The sequence below is a fragment of the Lycorma delicatula genome, chromosome 8 (genome assembly GCF_047948215.1).
Source record: "Lycorma delicatula isolate Av1 chromosome 8, ASM4794821v1, whole genome shotgun sequence".
NCBI lineage: Eukaryota > Metazoa > Arthropoda > Insecta > Hemiptera > Fulgoridae > Lycorma > Lycorma delicatula.
In genome coordinates this window covers 44872697-44886067 of record NC_134462.1, presented here as the reverse complement: position 1 = coordinate 44886067, position 13371 = coordinate 44872697, and the positions used below count along the sequence as shown (strand labels likewise).

The 13371-nt window shown below is 27.6% G+C and overlaps 1 protein-coding gene across 2 annotated transcripts in view; it reads left to right on the top strand.

Annotated features, from left to right (window-relative positions):
• Nucleotides 1-13371, top strand: part of LOC142328931 (uncharacterized) — a 163306-nt gene that overhangs the window by 120484 nt on the left and 29451 nt on the right. The window contains exon 3 of one of the 2 annotated variants that reach the window (XM_075373104.1): nt 818-997. The exons of the other annotated variant lie outside the window; for it this stretch is intronic. Within the exon in view, the coding sequence (XP_075229219.1) occupies nt 818-997 (180 nt within the window). The remainder of the gene's footprint in view (nt 1-817; nt 998-13371) is intronic. 2 annotated transcript variants of the gene reach the window in all.

Here is a 13371-nt window from a genome sequence, read left to right as displayed (position 1 = left end):
CAAGCATGAATTTAATGAACACGGAGGGGTTCAGGGGGCAGAGCCCTGATCCTTTCTACCTTTTTCAACTCGTGCACATTTCATACTACGTATTTGTGTTCATTTGTTTTGAGACACTTATTATTTTTGAATTACTAATTTTTTGTAATTAAAAAAATAAAATAAGCTTGGCAATGAGGAATTAATTTTTGTATTCATGTTCAAATTCTGATTATGTATTTCACAATCGAAGCTGCGACAGGAAATGCTAGTTAAGTTACACACATATATATATATAAAATCATTTTCTAAGATCACTTGTATAGATCAGGGATTATAAATCATATGAAAAACCAGCTTAATAAAGCAAAATTGCACAATATAATATTTATTTTATTTTCCTGGTAAAGTATTAGTTGTTCAAGGTTGTAATAAATGTCTGGAAAATTTTTATAAAGTAGCTGTTACAAAATTTGTAATGATTACTTTTCTGCATAAATATTTAAAACAATTTTAATTTATTTAGATTTTTTCCTATTTTTTTTATTTAAAAAAAAAATATATGATATGTTTTAATTATATGATTTAGAATATTGTTAACATAAAATTATTTCATTAAGAACTATTCAGTTTTCACATTGTTGATAATTAATAATATAAGCAGTAGATCAGGACTAAGTAATCAAATGATGATAATAATTATGAGATTAAAATTAATGAATGTATTTTAAAACTAGTTAATTATTATAATTAAAAATGAACTATAATAGTTTTAGTTACTGTTCTTTGTAATGTGTTTTTTGTTATTATTTTCATTATTTGATAAAAAATATTTTAGGGTATATGAAAGTTCACTTTATACTGATTTGGAAATAACATTAAAATCAGAATCGATTAAAACACATAGTTGTATATTACAAACAAGAGTACCAAAATTCTACTCAAAATTTTTTACAAATAATAAATCTCTTTATTTACCAGATAAAGTTAATCATCCTTCTGTTGAATCTTTCATTAGGTAAGGTGATTTCATATAAGTTACTTAGTGTTATGTTTTGTTTTTTTAACTGATTTTATTATATTTGATAATGTTACAAAAGCATTTATAAATATTTTCATATGATAGTGCATGATTTTTTTTTATCTACGTTTATAATTTTTTTATGCATGTAGTAGATTGTGTTGAATACTGTACTTCTCGTTTTTCTGTTTTTTCTTTTTTTATCATTAGTTTTAACATACCTGTTTAAAGTTTTGATTTTGATTATAATTTACATCGCATGACGTATACATTATATTCCACTTATAATTGACAAGAGTGCGTCTTATGTTAAATATTGTGACCTTGGCGAAGATAATTTTTGTACTATGGTTTCTGTTAACAGTCTTCAGATCCATCTTATGTGTATAATATATGTAAGGTATATTTATAATTCCATATCTATACTTGCAGTAAATTATAATCACATTAATTGATTATTAAGTTGAATATTTGTATATTGAATAGCTGAATATGATTTTTATCAAGATATAAACTACGCTTTCAAAACACTTTAGATAATTCATCCACATATGCTGTCATAAGATTGCATTAAATTATTTTACTTTTTTAAATTCTCAGCCTACTGAAGGTTAGGCATAATATCTTCAGGTTATATTGATTACTGGAAATGCAAAAGCCTTGAACTTTACCTTATCGGTCCCTTAGCTATTGCAATGTGATTAGTTTGCTTAATTTGAAATCAGATAGTCTCAGGTTCAATCCCTGCTACTTTTCACTCATCATTTCATTCATCTCATCTTCTTTAAAATATATGTAAAAGCTTTCTAACCTAGATAATGTCTAAGAAATTGTAACCTAGACAAGCCCCAGAGAGAGGCCCAGTAACAAAGTGTATTTTCCATAAATTACCAGATGAAATAAGCCTGGTATTACAAATAGAACTAGACTGACACAATTCCAATAATTCCTGTCTAGGGTAAAAGACAATAAAAATAAGGAAAAGGACAAGATTGGTGGTAAGGGAATGCTAACTCACAGAGAACTACTTACCAGCTTCTTTAGGTTATTTTATCTTTTGCTGATAGCTGTAGTGTCTTTAACTCTCCTGAGTTTAAATTTGCAGATGTAGATTTTTTCTTATTCTCACTCCAGGTCAAGACCATCTCAACAAAACCACCTAATATGATAGTCTTGATAAATTTTAAAGCCATTTTTTACTACTATTTTGTAAGGATTATTCAAAATTGTTGTAATTTAATGTGAACTTGTGAAATAAGTGGAGTAAGTTCGAATATCTTTGAATACTTGTCAGCATTTGATTAGTCAGTTAAGTGTTGGTCAGACCTACCAATAATCTTATGATCAATTCCACAGGTATTATTTGCTGAACCTGAAGTGGTAATATGCCCTGTTGTTAGCCCTTCATTACAATCTTATTATGCACTTAGTTTGTTCAGCAGTGATTGATGATCAGGGCTGTTGTACCATTTTGCATACCGACATATTATCCTGTTTAAATCAGAATGTCCTATACTTCTTCATTAGTGTGACATCTTCCTTTGATGTTTTAGACTACTTTCAATGTAAATTTTCTGAAGAAATATTTTCATGGACAGTTTTGTTCATTCTTTATTTGCGTAGAAAGAAAAACTGAGGGTTGTAGTTTTGCAGTGATTGTAAGTGCTAATAAAATTCTTCTGAAGTTTCATATACCAATCTCACCCGCTTAAAGGTCATATGAACTCTTTGAACTCAACCCTTGTGTAAACTTTAGTTCCTTTGCAAATCTGCAATTCCTATTTCATTATTGTTTCAACAGCATAGTTTCAGGATAAATGCTCTTTTAAATTTCTAACGATTCATTGAACAAAGAATGGATAACTAAAGTTGGATAGATATTGTTTTCTTTATTGAAAGTATTTTTTAACTGTTTGTTTAGTTAAATGAATAGTTTAATTAATTTATTTACTTTTTTTGATTTTATCGCTAGTGGTGTGCTATTCACAGAGTTCTAAATAAAGTTGTTCATTGTGAAATAATATTTATTTTTTTTACTTTGTATAACATTAAGTTAATTTTTTATTTATTTAGCACAACATTGATAGATGCAGATTTCTATCAAGGGAGGTGTATATTTGAAATATGAAATTAGTTAGTCGAAGATTATATCTAAGATATTAATGGAATAATGTTATTATGGAAGGTAATAAACTAAAAGATGTTTCACTGTCACTTTCAGTTGTATGCTTTTAGGTTATCTTGAAGTATTTATTTTACTTTTTTTTAATATTTTATTTACCAAATCACCTTTTTATATTGTATTTTTTTGGGGTGTGGAAGTGAGTAGTGGAATAGTTTTGATTGTCATCTGCACTGGATCAGATATTCTGTTGAATATCAATGCCCAGCCCACCTAAATGTTTGTTACATTCAACCATACAAGTGATATTTTCTGTCTAACATTACTGGATGTATAATGTACAAAAATAGTTGTTGCACTTGGACAAAAAAAGTCAGACTACAAAAGTGTCATTTATATATTTGATGCTTCATGCGCATCACTGGGAAAAAAAGACTGAGCTAATTAATATAAGACAAATTATGCATCCCATGATACTTCATAATATGATTAATGAAATTAAATACAGGCACATTCAAATTCGATTACTTTTTACTTTGTAAAAAGTAAAAAGTGTCACTTATAAAAATCAAATTAATTTTGTTTGAGTATCAAGCCTGTGAAGTAGAATTTATATTTACCAAGTTTCTTGTTTCAGTACTGCTCGTAGTTTGATTTCAATTCTTCATTTACTCATACGTACTTTAAGTAAAACTGATAAATTCAGTTGTGGAGAATTTTATTGATATTTGATTATGTTCATTTATTAATACTTTTTGTTTATTGAAAATTAGGTAACTTTTTTAAATAGATAAATAATGTATTTTCTACCTGTCCTTTTACATTATTATTTTAGTTTGTTCAAATGTTTTATGATGAAGTGATTACTTACAGAATTATGTTTTGATAAAACTATGGTCAAAGAGTTTGTTTGCTTAACAGATTTGGACCTTTGAATATCGGTCTGATTGTCTGTCAGTATTTTATTTGTTGAATAATCTTACCTAAAAAACTTTACCTAACTTCACCTAAAAAACCTTAGTGTTTAACCATTCTGACACTATAGGGAAGACACCCTCCATGTGACAGTTTTGGTTACCACACCAGCCCCTCCATACCTAGTCTTTATGGGCTTTACCGGAGGTCATCTTCAGTACCTCGGCAATGAAATCTTGCAGTTAAGCCTCAGTCAGGATGCCATCAATGGGAATGTCGCTTGTGGCATTCCCATCAGTGTACTACTCACATAAACTCCAAACAAAACACATCAAGCCAAGTCTCAAACAAAACTGAATGACTTTCTAAGAATGAAGGAACTGAACTGTACTTACCCAAAGGTAAAAATGAGTTTGACACACAACAAATCATGAAACACAACATAAAAACACTAACAAAACATAACAATAACAATAAATAATGTAACATAACAGTAACATAAAACCATAACCAACGAAAAACAAAATCTATAACCAAACAGAAATAAAAACAGCTACAAAATAACAATAAAACCAAACATAAACACAAAGAAGGAAAGTCCAAGCGAACATCACATCCCTTCAGCCATCCTTTCTTTCAACAAATATGCAATAAAACTTTCCACGATCACCCATTCGACCTGGCTTTTCCAATTAACACGTAGATCAAGTGTCGACCCAATAATATCAAACCGACAAATGGTCTCTGTGCACATTAAGTCATACCTAGCGCATTCATATATCACATGATAAGAATCGTCCAACAGTCCGCATTGCGGACACATACCAGAGTCTGCCAGGTTGAATTTCTGTAGTCTGTCCTGAAAAGCACCATGCCCTAAAAGAAACTGCATCACATACTTGTCCGGGTGTACCCAAGAGGCATCCTGCAAATCAACAACATTAGGAAAAAGATCATGCGTATAATGCTTACAGGTCTCATCCCATCTGGCCTGCCACAGGGCAGCACCATGCCGTTCTATCTCTTTTATTTTCTCCGAAGTCAATTCACCTGACTTCTTAGTAACATAATGCTGTTGCCTCTCAGACACAATCAGGTCTATTGGTTTCACGCCTGCAATCACCAAGAAATGGTATGCCGTGAAATGGTACAGTTACCGCTCGTTACCATTAGCAATATTAGGCATTGAGCCCGCAACAAAATATCCCAATAGCTTTTAAATTTTAGCCTATCCGCCCAAACAGGCACCACATATAGCATTGCCTCACAGATGTCCGTATACAAGAGTCCTAAAATTAAGACCCCAATCAGGATTAAAAGATGCTCAATATGAACTATTTTTCTGTTATCTTTCTATAAATTTGTGGCTCTGTGGTCAGCTGATAAGAAGTTGGGATAACCATCAATAATAATTCACATTAAATTTATTAGAATGATATTTTTATACACATGCATAGTTTCTGCTTATAACAGACTTTATTAATTGATTACTCATTCCAAGTATATATATGATGTTCTTTTCTATTTTATGTATTACATATCCCCCATTCAAGTATTCTTGAGCTGGTTAATTTTTTTAGCTGATTTAATAAATTTTCACTTTACAGCTTTTCTTTAAAAATTTTGATTTTAATTTGTTTTATTTCATATTTCTTAAATCCGTGTTTTTTTAAATATTTTTCATTGAGTTTATTTATGTAAGTGTGCAATTAATACAAATTTTTATCACAAATTTATATTTAATCAGTCACTGAAAAGTAATAATTTATTTTAAATGCTATTGGTTTTACAATCCTTTTATTTTTTGTAATTATCTTTAGCTTGTATTCTTATAATCATTTCATCCTATAATCAGTAATAAGTAATAAAAGATAATTATTTCTGTGACTATCATAAATACATGTTTGCTTTATTAACTGATAAGGTTACCTAGGATTTTTTGTATTATATTATTCAGCTGAATTTAAACTAATTATTATAATACTATTTAAAAAATAGTTAGGTATAAGAAATAAAGAAGGAAAAAAAATTGATTGCAGAATCTTTGTATAGTTCTCTTCTTTCATATTCTTTTTGCAAGTAATAATAATAATAACCTCCTGCTGTTCAAAACAAGTGAAATTAGATAAGCAATTAATATTCAATGTAGTACTTCAATGTTGTTATCGTATTCGTTGTCAGTTAGTATTTTTATACCTACATCGTATTGCACACCCAAACAATAGTTCCGCTTTGAATCTTGATTATTCAAAATTAATACTCTAAACAAGTATGTCGTATTTTTGTGCCATTGCATATCATTTTTTTTCAAATATCATCACATATCATTGTTACTTATAACATTATTAATAACCCTTTTTGTTACATTTTTTTTTAATCAAACATATTTTAATGCGTCAAATCGATAATTTTTATGTTTTAACATTTTAAAAATATTTCTATTGCAAGGATTGTGTGAATTGTTTAGTGTTCGAATACTTTTGTGATTATTTTACTGTAAAAATTTAGTGAGTTGGTTTATTATTTAATTTTATTTCTTTGTTTGAACATATTTACTTTTTTATTCAGGTAAGTATTATTTTTGTTAAAATAAAACTTTTGTTAAAAGTATTATTGTTTATTAAAATATTTTTTATGTGAATTCATATTTTCATTTTAGATACATAATTATTTATATATTCATTTTATTTATACTATCAGAAATTGTGTTATGTATTCTTTTCAATAACTACAAATAAAATTAGACTTACTACTGAGTATATATGTTTTATTTTATCTTTATCAAACTATAGAGCCATGTTGGTTTCTATCCAAAATCTATTTTTTTAAAGTTACGAATAGTGCATCACATATGCACCCATTCACCCACATGCATACAATTTTGTATGTAGTAAGTTATATGAATTGACTGGTAAATACGTAAAATAATCATAACCTTCTTCATAGTATGTATTTTTTCTTAACTACTGCAGGGAAGACTGCTTTTAGTTATTCTAAATTTTTTTGGTAAATAGAATTTTACCAAAAATTTTTAATAGAATTTTTTTATAACAAATTATGCAAAATAAATAAACTTCCTAATCCTGTATTCCATGAAAATACCTAGTGGTACAAAAAAATTTCATAAGGTTCTGTTTAAAAAATTATAGATTAATTACATGTATTAGAATCTAATTTTATTGAAGACCTGTTAAATTAGATTAGATTGTATGAAATTAGGAACCCTGGCTTTATACTATGGACACCTCAACCAGAAGTTTTGCTTTTTATTAGTACCATTCCACAGATATAGAGGATTGCCACCTCACTTGGTCCCATCAAGGTGTCAGCATAATGCCGATACTCCAATTCCCATGATAGTCTTCTATGAAAAGAGGATTGACAATTTAAGGAGTAGTGAGGAAAAAGGAAGTGGGTAATCAGTCTGTAGAAGCCTCTGATGGTTTAGATTTTGACATTTTTACTTGTAAATTTTTGATTATCTTATTTTTCTTGTTATACTGTTGATTTATTTTTTACTTCATATTGTAATATGTTTTCTGTTTTTTAAGATTACATTTTAGCATGTTTTTGTTATATAAAAAAGTTTAGTTGTTTGAGTGCAGTATTTTCTAACATCATGGTCATTTTTTTCTGTGCATGATGAATTTTTTTTTTTTTTGTTTAGAAAAAAGTGTAATATGACATTTAATTGATTCAAATATATGAATTTTAATTTTTTTTAAGGTTTTCCTAGTTAGGTTATAAGTTCAGTTACTGTTTACTGGCTAATATTTCTTACCTCAAGCCAGTTGATCAGTCCCAAGTTAATGCCATTAATTGAAACTCTATTACCAATGTTTACTAGTAACATGTGTTTAAATTTACTGGATTATTGCTTCCTTTAATTGGAATTGAATCCAGATACAGCAGTTTTGAAAAAAATTGCTTATGTTCTCTATCTACTTTCTTTAGTTCTATCTTCTGAAAATTAGTATGGTTGCACCAAATTCTTTTCTTAATCTGTTTTTTCATAATGGTGAGAGGGTAGTTTTTATTGAAAACCTTAAATGTTTTAACTCTGGAGCAGGCTAAAATCGCGTTCACTTAAATTGAAATCATTTAAATAAATTATTTTTGAAATCCATTGATTTAATTGATTATTATAATTTTTTTTCACAATTTACATACTGCTGGCTATTGGTGGAGGGTTTTCGATATGATGTACAACATGGATGTAAATCTTTGTATTCTTATTAGAAAATAAACAGTCATTTGAAGAAATTAACTCTGAACCAGATTTAATTAATAATCAAATTCAAATTAGTTTGAAATTGAAATCTATCAAAATAACACAATTTAATAATATTTAGGCTTATTAGGGCAGTTTGTTTTTATTCAGATATAAATAACTATAATTTTATCTGTATGTATTAGATGTGTGATCTGTTTTATCAGATGTATTATCTGTATGGTTGATAGCATTAGCCATGAAGTCATTATTAGTCAGAAGTGTTTAGTACTGACTTTTATTTTGTTGATCAGGCACTACTTTGTTTAATAATAATAAAAAATAAATAAAATTGCTGCAAAAAAAAAATTAATGATGATAATTAAACAATCCTGTGAAATCAAGAATACTTAAAACTTTGTGTTAAATTACCAAAATAAATATCTTTAAAAACAATTTTAAATATCGTACTATCCATTCTATATTTTTATTGTTTTAGATTATTGGTTAGACAAGAGTTATGAAAAAAGTTTTTTTTCAGTATTTTTCTTTCTGTAGAGGGTGAACACTCCAGAAAAATTACATTTAAAAGTTATTAGTTCCTTAATCCATCTCTTGGACATTATTCTGTTATTAGTTTCTAATTAATGACATGTCTTGGACTGCCAATCTAGGGGTGCAATGTTCTATGAATATCATCCCCATGAACAAGGCAATTGTTTTTGGATTAAGTTTTATCAAACCTACACAAGGTATCGGGAGACACAAGACATATTAAGTAATCAAATTATCCGAAAATACATTTTCAATTTCTCTTTTTAAATAATTTTACTATTTTAAATGTTGATAAGTTTATAAAACTGACAAGATTTTGCCATTTCTTTTTTACAATTTAAAATGTTAGACATTTTTATCCATAAATTAAAAATCCATATTAATTCAGGATAATCAGGTTAAAAAAGTAAACTGTTATTTCACAATATTAACTTTGCATTATTTACTTCTTAGAACTGACTGTTCTTACAGATCCCTTAAATTTTCTACATAAACGACTGAAAGTGGTTTACTTTTTGTTATAAACACTTATCTAAAACGATTCACCATTCATATGAAATATTCTCAACATTCAGGTATGTTTGCTCATTTAGAGTGAAATTTTGAATGAGTCACTGACTTTTGCTCTAGAAAACTCTGAAAAAAGAAGTCCAGGCTTGATAGTTTATAGAAACATTTTAGCCACAATTACTTAGAAATTAGTCTGTCTCTAAAAAACCCATCATGGAAATCCATCATGATGAACACTATCATCCATCATGATGATCATCTGTAGGAAATCCATCATGGTGTGAACACTGGGCAAATGGCATTTTTCTGTTTTAACCACTAGTTTTTCTTATTTTCTTTTAACAGTGATGAACAATCTCTTGGTAACGTTAGGAATATAAAATTTTCTCAAAAAATATTGGTTCAACTACTCTCTTTTTTGACACAGAAAAACTACTTAGGGACTTTTGCAAATGAAGGTTTAGTACAAAGCATGTGGGTTGTCTGCTGCGTGCCTCAAATAGTAGTTATGGCTGTTTATTTGTATATTTGAGTGAGACTAAGCCTCATCAGAAAAGAATTTTTATCCAAAAAGTTTCCTAAAAGTTTTTAAACAACAGTTAATAATTGTTTTATTATTACCTCATTCAAGTCATGGTAAACTTATTTATGTGCAGATAATCCAAAAGGTTTTCTAATATCTAGTCATATGAAATATTGTCCTGTTCAAAATTCTTTGAAGATTTGTGTGATGATAAACCCATTTTTTATAAATTTTATTTATTACTCAATCTGTTAAAGTTGAGATCTTTACCTAATTAAATTTTGGTCTCAAATAGATCCATATTGTAGAAGTCTTGAATCAGTTTCTTGACAACTGTTATTTTATTGATGGTGTCTTTGTGAACTTGTATGTAAATTCATTCATAAATTGTACATGAGAGGCCTTAGTGAAATACCATTTGACATTGAACACTCTTTATCAGTTTAATGCATCTTATAATATTTAAGAGTTCTAAATTGTTTAAGTGCAACACTATGCACCAAGAATTGCATTTTAAACTACTGAATCAGGTGAGATCTAGTCCAACAGTTTTGCCCATTCTTGCAGACTTTACCTTTCCAAATTGCTAATTGTTCCTCATTCAACAACAATATTGATTGTACATGAAAATCACCTCAACAAGGTCTCATATCATCCTGTATTTGTAAATTGTTATATTTCATCTTATGTAGTATTTAATCAAGTATTTAAGAAGTCACATGATTACAAAAGTGAAGAGATGTATTAGTTTATGAATAAAGAATATCAATTTATTTTTTTTATTAAACTAAATTTGGCTCAGCCTCTGATGAGTAAATTACATTATGTATAGAGAAAAATATATATTTATTTGTTTTCATCTATTCATTGTCTATTTCTTAGTTCCATAAGCAATATTCGTTGCATTATCTCAAGAAATGCAGAATTAAGTTTTTTCAAATTTCCACTTTTGTTCATTTATTACAAAATTTTTAATTGATCTCAGAATGCAAAGCTGTTTCTTTGTTATCATACAAGTCATTCTATAATTAATTTTTAAACTGCTTCATTTTGTTTGTATGTCATATGAATGGAGTGTTATTAGTTTACGATTAATTTAATTTTTTTTTTTGCACGAGTTTAATTGATAAAAATATATTACTTTGTCTAATTTTTTACATAATTTATTTACAAAATATAGATTTTCATTTACAAATTATTAAATGAAAGACTTCAATCTATATATACGTTGTAGGATTTTTAAATATTCATTATGGTTTCATTTTTGAACTACCAAAAATAGAAGTTGTTAGTTACTTGCTTAATCATACAGTTTTCATTAAGACAACATCACTGAAATATAATGCAGCAGTAGTAATGTGAGTGCTGTTCTGAATTTAAATTATTTCATTAAAACTAGAATAACACTATGTGCATTCTAATTCAAATATATACTTTACTTGTATTAAGTATGAGTAGTCTTTATTTACAACTTTAAAGATATTCTTTATTTCAGCTATTTTTCATTTATTGAAATTCAATTAAGGGGGTCCTTGATTTTTTAATCTGAAAATGAAAAAAATTGGCAAGGCATATAGATTATTGTGAGACAATTTATTATTCAAATAAATTAAAAATTCTTTTATATTTTTTCCTCTGATTATTTCCATTGATTATTTTTTTTTACTTTCTTGTATAAAATAAAGCCAGTATTGTGATCGCGAAAAATTTCAGTTTTCAGATTTCAACAGAAATATCCATTTTGACTAGTTTCAGCGAGGCACCCGTACATACGTATGTATCTTGTATAACTCAAAAACAATTAGCCGTAGGATACTGAAATTTTGGATTTAGGACTGTTGTAACATCTAGTTGTGAACCTCCCTGTTTTATTGCAATCAACTGAACCAAATGTCCAAAAAAATCTGGATTTTGGACTTTTTCTTAACTGCAGTAATAAGCCCTCATTGAGAGCTTTTCAGTGATATATCATAAGTGGTACTTATTTTTATTGGTTCCAGAGTTATAGCCAAATAAAATTTTAATTAATGAAATATTTGAATCTTACAAGGGGAGGGCACATCGATTCGAATCAGACTTCATCTCCTTTTTTCTAACTTTTTTTTTAATTTAACTATATTGATTTATTAATAATTAGTTAACCTCTGATTGTAAAAAAAAAATTACAATAAATAATAATACAATAAAAAAATATATGAAAAATTATTATGTACATAAAATTTTATGTACTTTTCATTTTAAAAAAATATGTATGTAATTTAATAGGCGTGCAAGGAAGTCATTTGGTGTCCACATGAGATTTTTTTGTATATTAGCAGACTTCTATGTGGCCTTTTGATCATTGGGTTAAAATAATTTACTTTAACTAAGATAAAAATAAATACTTTTTTTTAATTAACTGGATTCATTTGAAAGTTATATTTAATGATTTATTCTCTTTTTTATCTTCTTACATGGAGATGAATAATATTGATTGGTTTTTTAAAGCTCTTCATTTAGGATATTTTTGTGAAATTGTAGTAAGGTTATATTCTTGAACAGAAGAGATGATCTCTTTAAACAGAAGGAAGGGTCAATCAGTAGAACTGATTGTTAGTGTTTATTACTAAATTTCAAATAAAGTTACATTATTCTATTGATAAATATATGATATAGCCTCTCTAATGTGAATAAGTTTAAAAAGTTGAAGAAGTGTGTCTTCCTTTACTACTATTTAGTAATTAACTAAATAGTTTTAATATAAATTTTGATGGTTGTTCATTTGCAGATTATTTTTCGTATAAAAATTGAAGGAAAGTAAAATTGAATTTTTTTTTCTCTGTTACTTATAATGATACAGAGAAATATCAAATATTAATCTGGAACATTGAAGGATGATTTGTGCTTTTATCTATTTCCTTCAGTCAATCATTAATTGCTTGTTAAAAATCTTCCTTATATATCTTGTAATGAATTAAGCTAATATTACATTTTTGAATCCAGTACCCACCCACTGAAAGTGAATATTATCATATTTGTCTGCATTCTATACAACCAGGTGATTCCATAACATATTGATCATATTAAAAGTGAAAAGTTTGAACTAAAAATAAAAGAGTTATGGATAAAGGTGTGAACTGATTTCTATAGATCATTATACTAACAATAATACTATTGCATGCATGATATTGGTATTAAGTTACTAGTAAGTAATGAGCATAGTAGTCAGTGCCTCTTAAAGGTAATAACCATTACTGAAAATTCCAAACTCATTTACATATAATGTTTTTTTGAGTGTACATGCTTTAGCAGTTGTTTTTTTGAGTGTATGTGAATTTTAGGTGTTATTGGTTGTTATGATCATTAACTGCTAACAGTATTCAGTAAAACTGCACCCAATATTATTTCACTAATCACTAATCTACAGGAACAGTTTATTAAATGTAGCTGTTGCTATTTGTATTCTATCCATATGGATAAGGCAATATGAAAATGAAAATTGGAGGTGTAACATATGTTACACCTCCAATTTTCATTTTCTTTATCAAAATGAAAAT